General features: G+C 36.3%; 1 protein-coding gene across 1 annotated transcript in view; it reads left to right on the top strand.

The window, feature by feature from the left end:
* VWA8 (von Willebrand factor A domain containing 8) overlaps positions 1 to 23,931 on the top strand; it is a 343,953-nt gene that overhangs the window by 19,683 nt on the left and 300,339 nt on the right. The window contains exons 3-4 of the mRNA XM_021697955.2: positions 19,187 to 19,317; positions 22,320 to 22,430. Of these exons, the coding sequence (XP_021553630.1) occupies positions 19,187 to 19,317; positions 22,320 to 22,430 (242 nt within the window). The remainder of the gene's footprint in view (positions 1 to 19,186; positions 19,318 to 22,319; positions 22,431 to 23,931) is intronic.

Below are 23,931 nucleotides of genomic sequence, written 5' to 3'. Positions count from 1 at the left end.
CTTCCCGTGGAGATCGTGACCTGAGCCGAAGGCAGACGCTTAACGACTGAGCCACCCAGGTGCCCCTCTGGGTTAATAACTTTAATCAATTTTGGAAAATTCTTGGCCATAATTAAGCTAATTGATTTTCTTTTCAGCTTTGTACAGTCTTGGTTTCATCTCATCTGATGATTCATTAATTTCTGTTAATACATTTTTCATTTCTACATCCATTCAGTTTTTCTTTATATTTTCAGTCTCATGCTTGAATACATTCATGTTGTCCTCCTTTTGCACTAGATATTTTAACATATTTTTCATGGTCTAATAATTCCAGCATCTAGGCCATTTTTAGAACTTCTTTTATTGATTTTTGAACATGGATCATATTTTGTTGCTTCTCTGTGTCATAATATTTTATTGTGTGCCAGACATTGTGTATAAAAGAACAGTAGAGACTGAAGTAAATGATATTTACCCCAGAAAAGGGCATGCCTCTTCATCTGCTAAGTCCCGTGTTTGTGGAGCGGGGGGGGGCACCGAAGGAAGAATGCTGAGTCAAACTAATATGTGCTTGAGCTGGCACTGGGCTTTCTGTAGATTAGTTAGATTCCACTTACCTCTACCTTCAAAGACATTAAGGAAGAGATCAGGACTTTTTCTTTAGTAATGTTCAGCATGTGAATTCTAGTGAGATTCCAGAGCTTTCTTTAGGCTTTATAGCTGAATTTCCAGGTCTACAAACCATGGCTAGTCTCTGCTTTATGGCTCCATCTTTGGATTGCTGGGGAGTTTTGCCATTTAGTCCTGTATTCTGCTTTCTCCAACCCAGATCTCTCTTCATGCTGTTGCCCTGCCTCCAGCCTCCAGAGGCCATATTAGTGAAGGCCAAGAGTGCCAAAGAGGTTTTTATCTCAGCTCTTCTGCCCTAACACCGTCCATGAGAACTGCTGCCTTATACGGCATAAAGTCGTGAAGTGCCTTGAAGGGATTTCTGTTGCTTCTTCTGTCCCACCCCCAGCCTTCAGTGGGTTGTTGCCTTGTATTAACAAAAGGTCCCGTATGCTTCAGGAAGAATACCTCTCAGTTCTTGCCCTGTGTCTGGTTTTTAGTGTGTATCCCTGTGCACTCAGTGAAGGCTAGTGAGGAAGAATTAGTGGGTAGGTGCAGATTCTCTCTGTGACTGAGACTTTTCAGTAGATTAGTTCATCATGTCAGCTTGTGTGTGGCCATTGTAAGTTTGCTAAAAGTTCAGCTTGCTTCTCCTGATACACCTATGGCGGATTCTTCCTCCTCCTACCATTCTGCCAGATATGTTTGTTAGCTGTGGGTCTCTTCTCTCTTTGAAAATGCTCATTACTCTCTAGAATTTAGTTCATTCAGGTTTCTTTGTATTCTTAGCTGTGTGGTAGGTTTTAAGAAACTGTGATTTTTACAGATCAACTGCCTAGTTCTGGTTGTTAGGTTGAAAGTAAAATTCTCTTCAGTTCTCTTCATCCTAACTGGAAGTGGGAGTCAGGAACATTTATTTGTAGTATTCATTATTTAATGGTTATACCTAATCGTATTATTGTATTGATAGGTAATCTTTTCTGGGGGTGAGACTGGGGACTTAAATCTTTAACAAGTTTTTATATTTACCTAGAGAAAACTTAACAAAATAGATTTATAACACCTTACATGATAATTGAAAACACTCATTTTTTTTTCCTGATTTCTGGATCTTTTTTTATTATGAATGTAGCTAACTTTTATAATGAACTTCAGAAGTGAGGAATAACAATGGGAAAACTGTTATATAGTTTGGGTTCTATATGGAAGCATCTATTTGGAGGGGGAGGATTATGCTTAAGATTTTGTCTGTACTATTTCCTAGATATGAATTTCTTTTTCTTTCTTCCTCTTCTTCTTCTTCATCTTCATCTTCGTCTTCTTCATTTCCTCCTCCTCCTCCTTCTTCTTTTTAGATGTGTGAATTTCTATAGTCATTTAACTGCTCTGATTTCCTTGCCAGTGTGGGAACAATCATTTCAACCTTATGGATGATATATTGTAAGGATTGAATCAGATAGCCTATGTGAAATGAATAGGATAATGCCTGGCACATAGTGCTCAATAAATTTGAGTCCCTGACACAACCATTTCCTCAGTCTCCTGATTCTGTTCCTTCTTCCTTCCCATTATCCCATGCTTGTAACACTGTTGAATATGGTTAATACTAATGGCTGCTATGACTCTGCTTAAGAGATACGCTAAAAACATTTTCATCTTCATTCAGTCTTACTTTTAAAAAATGAATCTGGAGGGGCGCCTGGGTGGCTCAGTCAGTTAAGCATCCAACTTTTGATTTCGGCTCAGGTCATGATCTCAGGGTCATGAGATTGAGCCCTGCATCGGGCTCCATGTTGGGCGTAGAGCCTGCTTGGGATTCTACCCCTCCCTCTCCCCCACTTTCTCTCTCTCTAAAAAATAAAATAAATAAAAAATGAATCTGGAATACATCTTCTCTAGATTTGATTTTGAATTTGCTCTTAGTTAGGTTGTTTCCAGGATCACACATGGTGGTGGTAGCCTCTTCAAAAAAGCTTCAGTTTTTTTTTTTCAAAGATAAAACATCATGTGTTTATAGTGTGGAAAGAATGTTGGCCTTTCAAGCCTCACCTAGATAGGAGGCATAGTCATTGCCTGACTGCTGTCAGCAGGGGATAGCACTATCCTTCCCTTCTTTTAACAACTAAGATGGTACCATCTCTCTCCTATTGAGGATCTGCTAAAATATTTTACCGTAGCCACAGATGCTTAATCATTTGGGGGATGGGGATCTTATTAAGTGAGAGAATATATACCAGCTTTAAGGATTCAAGGGAGCCTAGTAATAATATCAGTTTTAAGACTTACAAACATATGCTTTGAATGAATATATTTCCATATTTTGCAAATGACTGGAGAGCAATATAGCAGTAGTTGGCTTAGATCAAGTTCCATGTGTAAAAGGTATCTGTTTTTAAATACAGCAAGACTCAAATATATTGTCACCAAAAAACCCCAGAAAAGCAAACCAAGAAAAACTCTCAACATTTTCTGGTTTAACATACTTTGAATTTCTATTGCTGTTTTCATACATCTCTTATGCGATCAAAATTTTTCACTTCTTTTGTGCTTAGTTGTTAGTAGCTTACCCTTTGAAATTTATCAGAAAAGAGTTTATACTGAAAGCAGTTGGATGGTGTATAGACTTCAATTTGCATTTTCTGGCTTGCTATGCATTCATCATTGTTCCCACCATATTCATAATATAAGTATCCCTAGATACATTATTGTTTGTATATCAAAATGATGGTAGCATGTTTTACCCAGTAGCCAATTATTAACATTGTCTCTACTAGTCTTTTGTATGAGCAACAGCACCCATTTGTAAGGGAAAGACTATTGGGAGTTTGGTTAACTTGACATAGGAAAAGTGGCTGAACTAGTAAGTCAACATCTCACATATCCACATAAACATTATATGGTTGCTACATATTGATTGGGGTAGTTATATTTATTAATAAAACATGTTTTTTGGCATCTACTTACTATATTAGGTCCAAATATTGTATTCTTTGAACTACTTCTCCCTCTCTCAGGGACGATTTCCAAGCAGGGAAAGTCATAGTTGTTTGGCTTCACTCTTGCTATTACATGACTGATTGGAGATTATGGGTTTTGTTATGAGAACTTTGATAATTTTTTTTCCCCCCTCTTTTAGAGTTACTTTTTTTGTTTTTGTTTTTAAGATTTATTTATTTATTTATTTGACAAAGAGAGACACAGCGAGAGAGGGAACACAAGCAGGGGGAGTGGGAGAGGGAGAAGCAGGCTTCCCGCAGAGTAAGGACTCCAGTGTGGGGCTTGACCCCAGGACCCTGGGATCATGACCTGAGCTGAAGGCAGATGCTTAACGACTGAGCCACCCAGGCATCCCTTGGAGTTACTTTTTAAAATATTTTGAAAATGCTGTTTTGTTGAATGAAGTTTGATACCCTGTTACTTTCCTACCCATATTTATGCTTCGATTTAGCTCTTTGCTTTTTGCATATTTCACATTTTTAAATGAAACATAAAATGACAGACTTTTGTTAAGGAAAGGAACTTCAGCAATTACTATCCTCTCTGAAACTCATTTCATAACCAGGAAAGTAGGACCATAAGAAAGAGGTTGGAAGACTAATTAATTAGTAGCAAAGCCCAGATTTCCTGACTTGCAGTTTGATTTTTCTTTTATAGTCTGTCACAGTATTTCTGGCTACTTTAGAATAAGTCTGGGAATGAAAAGAAGACTGGTATGTTAGATAACTCTTTTGGAACTTAAGAGTGTGGAAAATATTGAAAATACTGAAAAATATTGAAATAGTTGAGGCATGGTGGTGCTATTTTATTTCTGTCTTTTCCAAAGTTATTCAGAGCACTGAAAATCAACTACTGTCTTTTAGTAATGAAGAAATAAAAATCACAGTATTGAAAGATGAACCCTCATATTCATATTTAACATCTATCTAATGGAAGTGGTATAAATCCTATTAGCTGACAGAGATGCTATAGGCTGGGAATATTCTCAAGTGGAAGTCTAAAATTCCATTTAAAACCACGTGAAAGCAGTATTATCTCATGAAAGTAAAATTTCTTAATTCATTGACCATTTGACTGAGATAATGAATGCTTGTGTCTTATAGTTGGTTGTCAGCTTTTCATTTGAACAGTGTTGGACACAGCATTTAGCCCAGTGCCGGGACAGGGGAGTTGAACTGTTCTTCAGTTTTTTTATTATCTAGGTCTTGTCACCTCCTGCCTTAACCGTTATAACTCCCACTTATCATCTTAGTCCCTAGTCTCTCCCCTGCAAGTGTTGAAGTGGGTAATTGAAGATTTTTGCCTTTTTGTATGAAAACCGCATCTCAAGGCTTAGGTGAAATTGTCAGCTGTTGAAAAGGGGTTCCTTCATGTTTTTGTTCTTGAAGTTAAACTGTATTGTATCAAGCTGGTATTTCTTCCAGTGTTTGCCTTATGAGGTGATGCTCCAGGGTAGCAGGTTTTCAATAGATGACTTCAAAGTTAACTTCAGAGTTACATTTCTGCTTCCTTACATAATCTTGTTGCAGTCCATGGACCAATTATATGTGAAGTCATTTAAGGTTTACTGGACACACTGAACTCATATCCAAGCAGTTAGGGCACAGAGGTTTTCTGTAAGAATTACATGTGCTTTAAAAGTGGTGATTTTTGGCATAAAGGCAACCATGTGAAAGATTTTTTGGGGGAGGGGGGATGCTTGTAAAAATTTCAAGAGGTTTGAGAAATTCATCAACATGTAAATAACAGAATAGCCTGGAAAAACTGTCATTTTTGTGTCTGGATAATGTTGAACAATCATTGCAGCTACTTGTCAGTTTTAATGAATGAGTGGCAAAGCTTACACGAAAGGCCTCCAGGAAGGTGTTAACTAAGTAAGATTCACGAGTCAGAGCTTGAACAACAATCTGAGGGGCAAAGCCTCCAATCTTAAGATTAGCCTCATTTTCAATAGTGCACTAATTGCTACTCATTACATGAGAATTTACTTGGAGAAAAGGATTTCATTTGAGATTTCTTTAGCTAGAAAAGAGCCCTTAAAGGGAAGAGTCGCATCAACTTTTAAAGCCCTGTGACATGGCCTGAAGTCTCCACCAGAGTTTCCACAGCAATCTTTATTCAGTGCCTAAATTTTCTTTAGTCCTCTTTCTCCCAGGCACCATACTAAAGACAACTTAACATTTCATAATGCATTTTGTTGCTTTGTATTTTCCGTTGCTGCTTTCTGCAACTTTCATTGCAGATGTACACTTTTTGAACTATGAAATGTATAAATAGGCTTCTTTGGATCTATGTGGTAATTTAACACCTACTGATGACATTGTTTGAAAGAGAAAATGAATTCAAGTAGTAAACCCTTAACTTAAAAGTCACATTTTAATGGATATCTAACACATATGATAGAGGATTAATACTCTCAATATACAAATATATTTCACAAATTGATGAGAAACACCGTATCATCTGGTAGAAAATAGGCAAAGGATTTAAATAGGCATGCCACAGGAGAGGGATCCAAATGCGTATGTTCTAAACTTGCTTAAGAGTTAGAGAGATACAAATTATACTATAAGATATCAATTTTCATGCATCAGCTGGGCCAAAATTAAGAAGTATCATAGGGGCACCTGGATGGCTTGGTTGAGCATGGGACTCTTGGTTTTGGCTCGGGTCATGATCTCATGGGTTGTGGGATCAAACCCTGTGTGGAGCTCCACACTCAGAGGGAAGTCTGCTTGAAGATTCTCTCCCTCTGCCCTTCCCTCTGCGCTTCCACCTGCATGCATGTGCGCACTCTTTCTCTCGCTCTCTCTCAAATAAATAAATCTAAAAAAACCAAAAAGTATTATAATGTCCAGTACCTACATGATTGCAGGGAAAAGGTGTTGTCATACATTGCTGGTAGAAGTGTGAGTTGATATGGCTTTTTTGGAAAGTAATATGGTAGTAGCTATTAAAATTAAAAAAATAGGGGCGCCTGGGTGGCTTAGTCTGTTAAGTGTCTGCCTTCAGCTTAGGTCATGATCTCAGGGTCCTGGGATTGAGCCCCGTGTCAGGCTCCCTGCTCAGTGGGGAGTCTGCTTCTCCTTCTCCCTCTGCCCCTTCCCCCTACTCGTGCGCGCACTTGCTCTCCCTCTCAAATAAATAAATAAAATCTTAAAAAAATAAAATAAAGTAATACCTTTTGATGTAGCAGTTTCTTTGTCAGGTTATGTTCATTAAGGAAAAAAATCAGTATATAAAGGATATTTGTACACAATATGTATTCCAGCATTTTGGTGTTACTGATAGTGACAAAAACTGGAAGGAATGAGTGTATCAGTAGAGGAATGGTTGAATAAATTATTGTTTACCCATGTTATGGACTTCTGCAACTGCTAAAAAAGAATGTTAGATTTATATCTGTGGACCTTGAGGGTGTACATGCCATATTGGTAAATAAAAATTGCGACTGAAAAAAAAATTGCAGACTTCAGGGTAGTATATAAAGTCTGATACTGTTCTGTTGTTTTTTTTAACAGTATGAACACCTTTCGCAAGGTATGTTATATGTCTTTCTGTATACAGAGAAAAGTATGGAAGGCTACACTCCAGATTTTTAACTTTAAGTTTTTTTGAGGGCATTGGGTTAGGAATGAGGCTGCAAATGGAAGGGGTCAAGAGAGATCATTTTTCTTTTTACTTTTTTGGATTTTTTTCTTTGTTACAGTAAGCATATATTAGATTATACCTTTAAAAATAGCTAATAAGGGGCGCCTGGGTGGCTCAGATGGTTAAGCGTCTGCCTTCGGCTCAGGTCGTGATCCCAGGGTTCTGGGATCGAGCCCCACATCAGGCTCCTGGCTCAGCGGGGAGCCTGCTTCTCCCTCTCCCTCTGCTTCTGCCCCTGCTCATGCTCTCTTTCTCTATCTCTGTATCTCAAATGAATAAATAAAATCTTAAAAAAAAAATAGCTAATAAACCCTCATGTTTAAAGTGAAACTTACTAAAGAATACACCTATTATAACTGCTTTTTCTGTGACCTGAGCCGTAAAAATAAAAAGTTCATGCTTTATGTTTAAAGAACTTGGACTCATTTTACAGGACCTAAAAATTCCTGGTTCTTCTGAGGTGTGTTCATAACTAAAGGTCATTCCTTTGATTTCATTTTATGTTTTTGGTTGGTGTAGTCTTGTCATGAATATGACTAGCTACCCTAAGACAAACAAAGATATCTTCAGTAAATTATCATAATGTAACAGTATGTTATGGATGTTAAGAACTTTATAAGAAGCTGAGTTGCAAATTGAATTTTGGATGTTAAATTGTGATCAATTTGTCAAAATACTCTAATAGATGTTACCCATCATATTACTACTTTCCCTGTGTATCACAGTTATTCTCTACTTCCAGTATGGCTATTATTACTTTGCAATGTGGTTTTTCAAAAGAGCTATAACTTTTTGTTCCTATTGCAAAAGTAAAACGTGATGAATACAAAAAACTTGGGATACTACAATACTGAAAAACAAAAGGATAAAACTGAAATCATTTATAAGTCTAATTATAAACACTTAACATTTTAATGTGTTATTCTAATCTTTTAAACATAATGTTACTAAGTATAATTTACATACAGTAAATTTCACATATTTCAATGTACAGTTTCGTAAGTTTTGACATCTGTATGTAACCATGAAATATCACCAGTCAAAATATTGATCAAATAAATTCATCACCCCCAAAAGTGTACTTGTACCCCTTTATAATGTGCCCTGGTTCCTCCATTTTTCTGGGAATCACTGATCTGCTTTGTAGATATATTTGGATTTTCTAGAATTTTACATAAATGGAATCATATAATATATACTCTATTTTTGTCTGATTTCTATCACTTAGCATAATTATTTTGAGATTCTTTCATGTTGCATGTCTCAATAGTTCATTACTTTTTATTGCTGAGTAATTACGGTTTGTTTGTTCATTCATCTGTTGATGGACATCACTGTTACAATTTTGAGGCTCTTGAAATAAAGCTGCTCTGAACATTCATGTATAAGACTTTATATGGACATAATAACTTTCTTTTTTCTTGTGTAAATACCTAGGAGTGGAATGGCTGTATCACATAGTAGATATTTAACTTTTCAGGGAACTGCCATTCTGTTTTCCAAAGTAGTTGTGTCATTTTCCATTTCTACCAGCAGTGTATAAGAGTTTCAGTTCTTCTGCATTTTTGCCAGCTCTTGTTATGGTCAGTCTTTTTAATTTCAACCATTCTAACGGGTATGTATAGTATCTCATAGTGATTTTAATTTGCGTTTCCTAGTGACTAGTGATGTTGAACATTTGTTTATGTGCTTATTTGCCATCTGTATATCTTTGATGAAGTATCTGTTCACAACCTTTGCCCACGTTTTTATTGGGGTGTTTGTGTTCTTTTGAGTTTTGAGATTTTTTTTTATGATTTTATCTATTTATTTGACAGAGAGAGAGAGTGTAAGCAAGCACAAGCTGCAGAAGGAGAGGGAGAAGCAGGCTCCCCACTGAGCAGGGAGCCCTGATGTGGGGCTCGATCCCAGGACCCCCGGGATCATGACCTGAGCTGAAGGCAGATGCTTAACTGACTGAGCCACCCAGGCGCCCCAGTTTTGAGATTTCTTCATACATTCTGGTTATAAGAAATTTACCAGGTATAAGATTTGTAAATATTTTCTTTTAGTCAGTGACTTGTCTTTTAATTTTTTTAATTGTGTCTTTTGAAGAGCAGGCATAGTGAAATCTGATTTATCAGTTTTTACTTTTAGGGATTGTGGTTTTGGTGTCCTACCTAAGAAATCTTTGTCTAACCAAAAGTCACAAAGATTTTTTTCTTGTTTTTTCCTAGATGTCTTCACAGTTGTATACATAGTTTATATTTAGGTCTATGTTAAGTTAATTTTTGTATATGGTGTGAGTCAAAGGTCATTTTATATAGGGTATGGGTCACAGTTCATGTTTTGCATATGGATATCTAATTGTTTCAGCACCGTTTGCTGAAAAGACTATCTTTTCACCACTGAATTGCCTTTGTACCTTTGTCAGAAGTCAGCTGTCTATATATATTGTGAGTCTATTTCTAGACTGTTCCTTTGATCTCTATCTTGACACCAAAGTCTCACTATTGTGATTACTATAGTATTACAATAAATTTTGAAATCAGGTAATGTTAATTAGTCTTCCATCTTTGTTCTTTTACAAAGATGTTTTGACTATTCTGGGTCCTTTGTATCTATATGATTTTAGAATCAGCTTGTCATTTTCCACAAAAAAAAGCCTGCTGAGATTTTGATTGGGGTTGCATTGAATCTATAGATGCAATATCTTAATAATATTGAATTTTCCAACCTGTAAACAAGGTGAATCTCTCCATTCATTTAGATCTTTAATTTCTCTCAGCAGTGTTTTGTTGTTGTTTTTTTTCTCTTTGAGAGAGTGGGGAGGGGGCAAGGGGCACAGTAAGAGGGCAAGAGAGAATCTTAAGCAGGCTCCATGCCCTGCACAGAGCCCAACTCAGGGCTCCATCCCAGGACCCTGAGGTCATGACCTGAGCCGAAATCAAGAGTTGGATGCTTAAATGACTGAGCCGCGCACGCACCTCTTTTGTTGTTTTCAGTGTACAGGTCTTGCATACATTTTGTCAGTCATCATCCAAGTATTTCATATTTTTTGATGTTATTATAAATGGTATTGTTTTTTAATTTCAACATAGAAGTAAAATTGATTTTTATATATTGATCTTGTATCTTGGCACCTTGCTAAACTCACTTATTAATTATAGAGCTTGTTTTGTAGATTTCATCACAGCTTCTGTATAAACAGTCATGTTATATATAAATAAAGGTAATGCTGCTGCTTTTTAATTGGGTGGTGCTTTTTGTTTGTTTTTGCCTTACTGTTTTTGCTAGTACCTCCAGTAAATGTTGAATAGAAGTGGTGAGAGGAGAGAATATTCTTATTCCTGATCTTGGGGGAAAGCATTCTGCCTTTACCCTGAAGTATGGTAGGCATAGGTTTTTCATATACGTTGTTTATCAAGTTGAGGAAGTTTTCTCCCATTTGTGGATTGCTAAGAGATTTTAATCAGGAAGTGGTATTCTATTTTGTCAGGTGTTTTTTCTGTGTTCTTTGATGTGATAATGTGGTTTTTCTTTCTTAGCTTGTTAACACAGTGAATTATTATTATTATTATTATTTTTTAAAGATTTTATTTATTTATTTGAGAGAGAGAGAATGAGAGACAGAGAGCATGAGAGGGAGGAGGGTCAGAGGGAGAAGCAGACTCCCCGCTGAGCAGGGAGCCCGATGTGGGACTCGATCCTGGGACTCCAGGATCATGACCTGAGCCGAAGGCAGTCGCTTAACCAACTGAGCCACCCAGACGCCCCTAACACGGTGAATTATATTGATTGGCTTTTAAATGTTAAGCTAACTTTGCATTTCTAGAATAAATCCTACTTGGTTATAATGTGTTGTTTGGTTTTTACCTATTATTGGTTTCAGTTTGAGAGAATTTTGTTTGGAATTTTTGTGTCTGTATTTATGAAGGATATTGATCTGCAACTTTCTTTTCGTCCTAGATCCAGGTGCTATAACAAAGCATCATAGTTTGGGTAGCTTATAAAAAACCTGAAATATATTCCCCACAGTTCTGAGGGCTGGAAGTCTGGGATGAGGGCACCAGTATGGTCGGGTTCTGGCAAGGCCCTCTCCTGGGTTGTGAACTGCTGACTTCTTGTATCCACACATGGCAAAAAGAATGGAGAGATAGAGCAAGCTCCTGTGTCTTCTCTTGTAAGGGTTCCAAGCCCCATTCATGAGGGCTCTTAATCACCTCCCAAAGGCCCTACCTCCTGATACTGTCATACTGGGAGTTAGGATTTCAACATGTGAATTTTGGAGGAACGCATTCAGTCCATAACAGCTTCCTTGTGATGTCTTTGTCAGATTTTAGTATTCAGGCAGTGCTGGTTTCATAGAATGAATTGGGAAGTATTTCAACCTCTCCAGGTTTCTGAATGAATTTTTATAAAATTGGCATTTTTCCTTAAATGTTTGGTAGGTTTCACCTTGAAGCTATCTTGGCCTGGAGTTTTCTTCGTGGGAAGGTTTTTAATTAATTCAATTTCTTTGTTAGATATAGTTATTGAAGTTACCTTTTCTTGTATTAGATAAGGAACAGCTGACTTTTTTTTTTTTTTTTTGGAGAGAGCGAATGTGAGTGGGTGGGGGGAGGGGAGGGGCAGAGGGAGAGAGAATCTTAAGCAGTCCTCACACTCAGTGCGGAGCTTGGTGGGGCTGGATCCCTTGACTGCAAGATCATGACCTGAGCTGAAACCAGGAGTTGGACGCTTAACCGACTGAGCCACCCAGGTGCCCCAAGAACAGCTGCCTTTCTAAAGGAATTTGTCTTTCAGGGAATTTGTCCATTTTATCCAAGTTGTGGAATGTATTGGCATAAAAATTTTTACAATATTCACTAATTCTCCTTTTAATATCTGAAGTATCTGCACTTCATGTCAACCCCTAGCTCATATTCCTGACTTTGGTAATTTGTGTCTTCTCTCTTTCCTGATCAGTCTTTCCTGATTTGTCAATTTTATTGATTTCTTCAAAGAATGAGCTTTTGGTTTTATTAATTTTTAAAAATTATTTTGTGTTCTATTTCATTGATTTAAGCTCTGATCAGTATAAATTTCATTTCTTTGGGTTTCACTTGCTCTTCCTTTTCTAGTATCTTAAGGCAGCAGCTGAGGCCATTAATTTGAAATCCTTCCTTTTTCTCCATATAGGCATTTAGTGCAATATAATTTCCCCTAAGTACTGCTTTAGTGGCATGCCATAAATTGTGATACATTGTGTTTTCACTTTCATTTAGTTTAAGTGTGCTTGGCAATTTCCCTTTTGATTTCTTCTTTGACCCATGTGGTATTTACAAGTGTGCTATTTAGTTTCTAAATATTTGGAGATTTTCCAAAGATCTTTTTATTATTAATTTCCAATTTAATTTAATTTTGGTCAGAGAACATACTTTGTGTGAGTCGAATCTTATAAATGTACCCAGTGTTTTTAAAAATGACTGTATTTACATGCATCGTTTAAGAAAACATTTTTTTTTTAAGATTTTATTTATTTATTTGAGAGAGAATGAGATAGAGAGAGAGCATGAGAAGGGGGAGGGTCAGAGGGAGAAGCAGACTCCCTGCTGAGCAGGGAGCCCGATGCAGGACTCGATCCTGAGACTCCAGGATCATGACCTGAGCCGAAGGCAGTCGCCCAACCAACTGAACCACCCAGGCGCCCCAAGAAAACATTCTATATGTACTATTTTGTGACCATTTTCACAAAGCATTATATTATAGAAATTTTCCTGTCTCAAGGATGTTCTAAAACTTGACTTAAAAAGTAACTTTTTTTTTTTTTAGAACTAATACATTTATGTGGTTCAGAAACCAAAGCAATATAAAAAAGTACACATTGAGAAATCTTAGTTTCATCCCTGTTTCCATTTACATTATTTGCCATATTATTAGTTTCAGGGGTATCTTTTCTGTATTTCTCTATGCAAATACAAGAAAAGCATGCATATATATACTCTTATTCTAACATCTCTACACAAAAAATAAACAGCTTGACCCTTAATCATTGTATATGGATATGTTTCCATTTATTTAACATATTGATGTGTTTTTCCAGTTTTAAAAAAATTGAATGGCTTCTCTATTCTGAGTACTGTGCTAGCCAATATTGTACTTCCCATTTAATTTGGATTACAGCTTTATTGGATCAGACGCATCAGTCTACATTATAGATGAGTGGCTTTATATAAGCTGAGGCTTTATATATATGCAGTGTTTTCTTTTGACACCTTCAGAGGACCTTTTTGTATTCATTTTTGTGTTCCTGGTGCTAAGCCTATATAGTAGATCCTTAACAAACGTAGCTCTGTGAATGATTTCTTAGTTCAGTTAGCCCATGTGGTAAATGATGTGGCCTTCAGTTCTAAACATACTGTATGTTTTTTCCCTTGACGTCCATTATATGAAGTACCGAATGATATGTGATAGGTGACACTTCAGTAAATGAACATGTACTTGCAGTGAGATTCGTTGTGATTCTTTTGAAATCTCTCATTGTGATGTGGTAGGAGTGAATGCAGGGCAATGTGGCAGGCTTGGGTTCAGATTCTTTCTGAACTATTTTGTAGGATGACTGTGGTGAAAATAATGAAATACCACGAGGAAGTACCTAACATAAGCTCTACTAGTCAGGGATGTGGTAAATGTTGGGTTCCTTTCTCCTTTATTTCTTCAGGGTGGGCTCTAGGTCCAGAAGGTTATTTGAATATAAACCCAGAAGCCCGTTCATTACCACTGAGTCCACACTGTGCAGCCTGCTGTCTAGGATGCACACCAGGTAGAGGATTTTGCAGGTGAGGATAAGGCTTTAATATTCTTCCATTCGTGGTTCTCACTGGCTGAGGGGTTTGACATGGAGCTTTACCTGTAATCCTCATAATAGTCATACTTGATAAGTATTATTACTGCTCTTTTGAAAATAACAAAACTTAAGCCCGGAAGATTCAGAATTTTTGTCCAAGGACACTGATAAAGGACAGGATGAGAAATCACAACTAGGTCTGTTTGGCTTCAAAGGCTTTTTTTTTTTTTTTCCCTCCATTATATTATGTTGCCCCTTGGGATGATTACAAAACATCACTAGTTTTAAAGGACTTACTATACTGAAACTAGAACTATGTGTAATTTTCTGAAATTTTAATTTTAATCTTTACATGTATGACAAATTTAAGTCTGTGGAGGGAGAAAATTATAATTTGGATTCCTTTAATAGACTTATTTTAAAGCCCTTGAATATGCCTGGGCAAAAATAGTACACATTTTTTTTTTTTGAAACAAGTATTGGCTAGGGATTGAGTAAGGAATGTAGCCCAACATGAACCAGATGTTTTATTTTTACATAGAGAAGGAAATGTTAGAATATAGGATCAAGCTCTCTGGTATTATTTTGACATCAGTTTATCATTATGTGGACTCCTGGAAGGTAGCATCTTGTGCCTGAAAACATTGAAGTCAGGGCTTTCTCGTGCACGCAGGGCTGTGTTTATATTAGGTTATGCATGGCAGTTTGGCAGTTTGTTTTGCAGATGTTCGTAATGTACAGTCTTACATCTTGTTTCTATTTCTGGAATGCTTTTAAGTATGACTCATGTTTTCTTGAGGCCATCCTAAAAATACAGCTAGTTTTGAGCATTAATGTAAAATACAACACAGACACCACACAGCAGTACATGATGCTTTCTCTCAGTAGTTTAATATAGTTTTCTGACAAATATTTTCTTTGATAAAAGAGACTAAACTAAAATATGAATAAGTAAAAATGGGAGTTTTTTTTTTTTTTTTTTTAGAGAAAAAGGTCCTCTCATATCATAGTGTAAACAACAAAATGAGTTGGGAATTTCAATAAAAGGAGTAAAACATGGTATCACTGGCATCCTCAAAAACTAAGAAATAGAATGAATGGCCAGAAAAGCAAGTCCATTAAATTCAGTGGAGCCCCATGAGGTGAACACTTGTAGGGAGAATCTTGGATCTGAAGAAAGAGCCTGTTAAAAAGATTTTGGAGGGGCAGTAGGACATAATGGCTAGAGTGCAAGCTTTGAACTCAAAAGCTTAGGTCTAAGTCTGGTTCATGCACATAGCAACTGTGGACAAATGCTAGCACCTCAAGAACTTTGATTTTTGTGAAATGTAGGTAATGAATATTTAAAGAATGCTTATATGGCACTTACTATTACCAGACACTGTTCTAAGTGCCTAATTTAATCCTCGTAATAACCTTATAAATAAGTACATTTGTTATATCTGTTATACAGATGGAAAAACTAAGCACAGAGAATTGAAATAACTGATGAAGTTTTCATACCTAGTAGGCAGCAGAGTTGGGATTTGAACAGTTTGGCCTGATTCTGTATCCTGACACAGTATAGTCTGCTACCTCCTAGGGTTGTTGTGAATTCTAAAAGAGATCCTTTGTGAAAAAGGAAAATCATTTGTATTTTTACCTGGCACATGAAAAAGATGCAATAAATTATTGCTATTATTATGACTGTTTATTGGAAAAGGAAAAAATAAAGGAAAAGAAGTCTTATTGAAAGTATAGCATAGACTACAAAGCCAGCCACAGGATTCAGAAGCTGCTTATATGTATTAAGAAACTTAGGTAGAATTGAAATGTGGTGATGAGAGCCTTAGATATCCTAACATCTAGCAGATCAATCTAAAGGTAGAACTTCTTCACTACTGACTTGCCTCCCTGACAATTTCATCTTTCAGAAGCTAGGGGAAACTAAGAGGAACTCTTCCTCTGGGCTTAATTGTGACTAGTTAGAAATAATCCATTAGTGGTATGCAAGCAACAGAAACCTTGGGAAAAAAAAAAAAAACCCTCAGACACTGTATTTCTCAACAAGGGTGCCATTGACACAATGGGCGGATGGGACTATCTTGGACATTGTATTTAACATCACTAAATGTCAGTAGTGTACCAAATTATCCCTCATCCCCCAAAGCTTTGCAGCAACTAAAAGTACCCCCAGACATTTCCAGATGCCTTCTGGCAGGCATAGAGTGGTGGCAGTATTGCCCCTAGATGAGAACCACTGTTGAGTGCAAGAGTAAAGGAAGGGATTGCTGAGAATTGTCAGATGTGCCTTAGGCCAGTGGTTCTCAACACATGAGGATCATGCTGAGTGGAAGGGCTCCTATGAGCATACTCAGGATTGTACTCAGTTCCCACTTTAAATAACTATGCCTTTCTCTCCTACTTAAGTATATGGTATAAAACTGTTCTGTAATTATAGGTATAATTGATTCTTCATGAGTTGCTAAAAAAAAAAAATATTCTTAAGCCTCAGCACTTTAACTGACAACTTGTGAGGGGCAGACCTCACATTTGATTAGGAACTGCTGCCTTCAGCTTTAAAAAAAAGTCTTAAAAATGTATATAGTTCCAAGGTCAAGGCATTCAAAATGGAATAGAAATAAGTAGAACTAAATGGAGACTGTAATTATGAACAGTTACAAATAGTTATAAATAATAAACAGTGGTAGGAAGCTGAAGAGACCTACTTGGCTCTACCTTCTAGAACTTTGGAAATGGTCATATTTTAAATAGTCAAGTCCAGGTAATGGAAGGTCAGGCACATTGCCAAAGCTAAATACAAAGGAGTGACACCAAACTGTTAAGAACAGTGCAGAGAGAGCCTGTGGCCAAAGTAAGCTGAGATTTGTAAAAACATAAGGGAAAAAAAATCCCAAAAGTGTTTATGTTTTTAATTATGTATTTGATACTGGCGTAAGAAGAGGTAGTAGATCGGTGGGATAGGGAACATTGTGTAAGTTTATGATAGAGAAGTTAGAGCTTCTTAATTCTTACCTTGTGTCACCCTTACATAGCAAGCAGACTGACTCATATTGAAATAAAAAAGAGTAAACTATACATCACAAAGATGGATTTAGGCCTGAAGTAGGAAAGAAAATAGTTTAAGTGGACATTTGATAGTTGTAAATGAAGTTGAATCTCCAGTCTCAGGTGAACTGCTTCTGTAGCATCCTGAAACTTCTTGGTTTCTCAAAGGTCTAGGTCTTAGAGCAATGTTTCTCAGTCTGTTTTTCATTATTGCTCTTCTAAGGACATTTACCCCCCAATTGTCTTTCTCCAATCTCATGAAATGTTAATACCGCAGATATACTATCTATCTTTTACGTGCAGTATCCCTTTAGTGGGCAACAGACCATTGTAATAAGAATTAAGAATTTTTTTCAACCCCTCTTCCAAGGACCAGTTTTTGCCCCCTTGGGGGTAATACGCTCCCTGTGCATGTGGTAGAGGATTCATAGAGGACAGGAGTGAAGTCAAGCACCTCCACTTAGGTGATGAGTCTCCTGATTTTCAGACATAGAGGCACTTGGTTTGGGGGAATTATAAGATGCTTTAGTGTGGTCCCAGTGACATGACAAACCAGCCAGGCTGCCCCCCCAAACCTTGTTCTTGATCATTTCTCCATGATAAAGGAAATCAGAAATTTATCTTTATTTTTCCAATGGTTAAATGTTAGCTTTGTGGGCGGAGTAGGAGGTAGACTACACTTGTAAAGTTGTGCTGTTGGGCTTGGTGGGGGAAGCACAGCTTTAGCCTTGGCAAGTGTTCTTAGTTTGATCTTTGAATTCTTTTGTGACCTTGCTGGGTGATTAAACAAAGTGTAAAAAATATGGAATATATTTAGTACATATAAAGGACTTTTAGGATATATGTATGTGTTTATGTGTAAAATGAAACACAATAATAAAGGAAACACTATAACCCACATCCGATTTAGGAACTAGAATATTACCAAAAACCATTGAAGCTCTCCATGAGAATCTCTCTGATTCCCTGCCCAGGTATCCATTATCCTGAATTTATCATTCTCTTGCTTTTTTGCTTCTCAAGCACTGTTTTATTACATATGTATGGATTTCTAATGAATTCAATTTGTTAGTTTATTGAGCATTATCAAAATAGTATCATATGAGATTTATTCTGTGACTTAATTTTTTTCACTGAATACCTTTTAAGAGTTAAACATATTATTGGAAGTAGTGGTAGTTCATTCTGTTTTTGTTGTTATGTAGTATTCATTTATGTGCATTTTATCCATTTCCAGTCTCCAGTTGTATTTTTATTTTTTTAAGAATGAGTAAGTTTTCTTTTTCTTTTATATTTAGTTTTATTTTGAATAACATTCTGTGAGTATTCTGTCTGTCTCCTGATGTATAAGGGCAAGAGTGTTTCTTAGATACCTAGGAATGCACTTCCTGGGTCACTGGGTGATTTACAAATGAGCAAACACAAATTAATTATATTAATTCAAACATTTATAAAGTGCTTAGGCAGAAGATAAGCATGATTGATGGGTGATTTAATAGTAGACTTAGAAGGGCATTGGAATGAGGTAGTCTTCTATTCCCGAGTTGGTGTAGAAGAATAGACTTGAAAATGTTAAGTCATTTAATCTTCTCACTGTGAAGTTTGGGAGATCTCACAACCTATTGCCAACTTAAGTTATAGTTTTCTTCAATTTTTAAGACTGTGAGAATCATTAATTGTCTGGGATGATTTGATCATGTCCCCTTATTAGAACAAACGCATTGGACTATAAAATTGTGATAAAGTAATGATTCTAGTGCCTTATATCACCCTAGAAAATCACTTTTATTTCTTTAGCGACACTTACAGGTGATCATTCAAATGTTCTTAAAGGCTTTTAAATGTGGGATTATGTGACTCTTTATGAGATCATAAACTTTGTCCTGTTTTAACATTGATAACAATGGTTTATTGTAAAGCAGTGTGAGAATTGACCAGGTGAATGTATCGAATGTGTGTGTGTGTGTGTGTGTGTATACACATAGATAGATGTGCTTTTTAAAATATAATATACTAAATGCACTGATTGCTTGGAGATTTATAAGTAGTAGACTGATTTACATTTCGTTTTATCTTTTTTTCCACTTGAAGTTTCAGACTCTGTGGCTCAATCTGTAATTCAGCATCTAAGATGGATAATGCAGAAGGATCTTTTGGGGCAAGATGTCTTTCTAATAGGACCTCCTGGGCCTCTTCGACGCTCTATTGCTATGCAGTACCTGGTGAGAATTGATTAATTCTTAGGGATTCCTAAGGGAACTTGGATTAGTTATGTTCTAAAATAAATTAAGAATTTACAAAAATATCAGGATTATTCATTCCTTGAAAAAAAATTTCATTTAGATGATCTGTTTCGTAAAGAGTTTGGAATAAGTATTCTGGGAAGCAAATGTACATTTATCTTTCATAGCTTTAGGAAATTTTTGCTGCAACTAGAAAGTTCTCAACTTCTGATAAAAAAGAAATACAAATTCAGGCAATGAGTGGCAGATAGGATCATAAACTCTGAGATTACAAAACAAAACTCAGTTTTATATTATTCAGGGAATATTCTTTTATCTGAGATCTACATTCTATAAAGTCAAATAGTTCTCTTGACTTTTTGATGTTATATGGTCTTTAAAGGGAGCCCATGGTTTGTAAAATATCTCTTATGTGTTACACGCTTTTTTCCCTTTAAATAGATGAGAAAACAAGTTTATTAAATAGCTCACTGAGCTTTACCCAGCTAGTAAATGATGGAGCTAGACTTCAGATCCTCTCTCTGACCTGTTATCCTCTTAAACGTTTGTAGTTCTCTGAGTACAATTGTGAAGTGAATTGAAATATTAAAATCTCAACACAGATTTAAAAAAATTGTACAGGACTTTTTTTTCTACTTTGCCAGCATTAATAAGCATTGTTCTACTGAGGGAGGAAGAATGCTATCAGATGAAGTTGTTCTGTCTGAAGATATTTTTTAGGATGAAGAGAAGAACTTTGTTTTCAGCTTCCTTGTGTTACTTGATATTAAAGAATTGATTTCTGTGCTATTGAAATATACTTTGTGTACTCTTTTATTTCAGTGGTAGATTTATTTTGGTACTTCTAAAATCATGTAGGGTGAGAATGATAAAAATACAATGGGCAAATCAGAACTTAACTCCTTTGAGCCCATACCTTTCATATCTTTTATTTGTTCCTAGAACCGGCTTGTGAGGTATAATGGGTCATTGTAGTATTAGCCTTTTTTTCCTAATAAACAAGGCAAAAGTGGCTTTTCTATGAATGCCAAGTCAGCTACTGAGAATCCACTCTACCTGGTTCATTACAACGACCACAGTATCTCACTTTGATTTTGTTTCTGGCAAGACTGTGAAGCTTGTTAGGAATGTGGAATGAGAAAGGCTGGGAGATTACAGGAGTCTTGTTGGTTCAAAAATGCAATATAAGTCTGTAAGTGTGAAACCTGTATCTTTAAAAAAAAAACCCACAAACTTTAAATTATGAAACAGAGCCGAGGCAGCTTTAGGATGTGGAAATACACGTAAGAAGGCTTACTAGCCTAAGCTTCCTTGCAAACCCTGCAAATGGGTACTGTTGCCATTAGATAAAAGATCTATGCTTAGTAATATCCAGAGTAGATGAAGTCTTTACAGGCAGAGATTTTGGGGCAAGCCTGCTGAACCAATGAGAAATGAAGTAGAAATAATTTGATAGCTGTGTCTCTTTTATATTTAATTCATATAGAAGGAATTTTATAGATAGCCCCAAAAAACTCAACAGACCCCCGCTGCCTCCTCCATCTGCTGCTCCCAGTACTGTTGGTGAACTTGCTCAGACCATCCCTTGGAAGGAGCAGCAGGGGAGACTTTGGTGCTTGTCTGGGCTGAGGAAGAATCTCAGGAAGCTGTCAAGACTGAGGATAATATTCTCGGTGTGGCAGTTCAGGGTGTTACTCTGGTACAATTTAACAATAAGAGTATGTATGACTTTGTCAACCAGTTTTGACAGGGTTTTTCCAGTGATCACATTCAACCAATCGGTGAAACAGACATGATGGTACCAGCAATGTGTTCCCAAAGCAAGAAGGAGGTATTCACTAACAAGAGAAGTTGCTGCTTCAGTCTGAAAGTGTGCTTTCACGGGCAGTTCATTCTTATTTAGAAAAATATTGTTTGGTATCACCACATCTTCACCACTATATGTGTGTTTTCTCTACTTAAAGTGTTTTCTTCTTTCCATACATACTTAAATTTATGGGTGCACAAGAACAGGCATATATTATAAAAACAAAATGAAAATGATACTATATTTTTATCAACATCACATGGAGATAAGGCAGAGGAAAAAAAAAATCCTGTTGTATGGACTTACCCTCTTTTACCATGAATGGCATGCTCATTCAATTTTTTTCTTTATATGTCAGTAAATTAATTTGTTCTTCCTGTTTAATTAAACAACATATTGTATGCCTTATTCAACTGGAGAGCATCATTGTTTTTAATTCAATATTGTAAAACCAAGGATAATGTTAAAAGCTTTTTGTACATAATTGTCACATGCAGGGCAAAATGACATTAGGGATGGATAAATTATTCTAAAAGAAATGAATTCTGGATGGTTTCCCCTTCAAACCAAAAGTGTTTGTTTTGTGTGAAAGAATTCTTTTTTCCCTCTTCTCCTTCCCCTCCTTCTTTCATCCTTCTTCTTGTCCTTCCTGAATAGCTATGTTTGTTTTCCTTCCCTCTTCTGTTGACCTTCCTATTGGTATTTACCCTGTGAACCCAACATATCACATATGGTTGGTAAACATCGGTTAATGGACTAAATTAATTTAGATGCCCTTTAAAAAAAAGGTGAACATTACTTACTGAAATGACTATCATTTGTGGAAAAACTAAGTTGGCAAGTTACCACTCGTGATATTTGAAAAGAATTCTATAAAAGATACTAAGATTTGTAAGATCTGACTGATTATTATTGCTTAAGAAGTAAATGATTATTAAATAGTAAACTATTGGATGCAGCAAACGTAGAGCTCTGAGGAGAGAGAGGTACATGCAGGTTTTCATTAATTCTCAATGTTTTGCATTTTTCTCAAAGCTAAGACTCAAGAGGATTTTCATTCAGAATTAGATTTAAAATGTTCTTCTAGGGTAGTGACATTGTTGGATAACTGGCTCCAAAGCATATGTTGGGAATTTGATTTAATATTGAAACAATTTCACTCTCTGCTCTACAGGAGCTGACCAAAAGGGAAGTTGAATACATTGCTCTGTCAAGGGACACCACTGAAACCGATCTCAAACAGCGTCGAGAGATCCGAGGAGGCACAGCTTTTTACGTTGATCAGGCAAGTTCTGATCACACTCCAACACATGACTGTTTAGTCCAGGTCTATGCAAAATTGTTTTTTAAAGTAGAAAGAGATAGCTCATGTGATAGAGATAATGCACTGTGCTTTCTCTAGACAGATTTAATTTAGATTTTTGGTTTTCCTGTTCTTGGAAATGCCTTCTTCGTTTAGCACTAAATAAAAAACTGTAGATGAAATTAGTGGTTCTGAACTGTTACCTAAAGATCAGTATGCTGATTTCTTAATTTTTAATTGCTTCCTAGTACTTATACATAGAAATAAGAATTTTTAAAAAGGAATTAAGGAGATTTTAATACAGGAACTTCTCTAGCATATTTAGAAATTATTCTTGATCTAAAAGTCAGGTAAAGGTGTATTAAACATAGTGAAATTAAATATATACTAAACTACAGCTTTTGTGGGGGGAGGTGCAGATTACCAACTAACATAATATTTTATCATTATATTTTATCAATATTATAATGAAGCTCGAACATTTCTTACAAACATATAGCTTAAAATATTAAATATTGTTCTTCATTAGGAATACTTAATAGAGAAAGGACAGAGATCTTAAATCAGCAACTCTTGAGGGAAGATTTCAAATGTCCAAGAAATTCATGACAAGATGCTTTGCTTTCTCGTTTACAAAAATAAAAATTAAAACATTAATGAGCTGTTGTTTTTCTTTCACCTCTCATATTAGCAAAAACTAAAGAATCTGCTAATGTCCAATCTTTTTGTTTGTTTGTTCGTTTTTTTGTTTTTTAAAGATTTTATTTATTTATTTGACAGAGAGAGACACAGCGAGAGAGGGAACACAAGCAGGGGGAGCGGGAGAGGGGGAAGCAGGCTTCCCACAGAGCAGGGAGCCGGATGTGGGGCTCCATCCCAGGACCCTGGAATCATGACCTGAGCCGAAGGCAGATGCCCAACGACTGAGCCACCCAGGCGCCCCTGTTAATGTCCATTGTTGATGGGGAAGAAGGGATGAGGAAACAGCATTGCTGTTGATGCAATTTTGAAAGAAAATTTGGCAATATCTATGAAAAGAAAAGAAATTAAATATATTTGGACTCAGCAGTTGTATTTCTGGCAATTTTTATTCCAGATGTTATTCATATAAAGCAAGCAAAGTTATGTATGCAACAGTATTTATTGTAGCATTGTTTGATATCATATAAAACTATAAGTGAAAACTGTAATCCTCTTTAGGAAGGGTGCCTGCATGGCTCAGTTGGTTAAGCATCTGACTCTTGATTTCGGCTCAGGTCATGATCTCAGGATTGTGAGATCAAGCCCCATGTTGGTGTCCGTGCTGCAGTCTGCTTGAGATTCTCTCTCTCTCCCTCTGCCTTTGGCCCTCCCCGTCTCTGGCTCTGTCTTTCTGTTTCTCTTTCCCTCTCTAAAAAAAAATAATAACTTAGGAAACTAGTTAAACTAGTTAAATAAATAACAGTAAGTAGAATTCTCTATAGCCATTAAAAAGAATGTAGTA

This window comes from Neomonachus schauinslandi, chromosome 3 (genome assembly GCF_002201575.2).
Source record: "Neomonachus schauinslandi chromosome 3, ASM220157v2, whole genome shotgun sequence".
In the NCBI taxonomy this organism is placed as follows: Eukaryota; Metazoa; Chordata; class Mammalia; order Carnivora; family Phocidae; genus Neomonachus; species Neomonachus schauinslandi.
The sequence above is the reverse complement of the archived record's forward strand: the minus strand, read 5'-3'. Positions and strand labels throughout refer to the sequence as shown.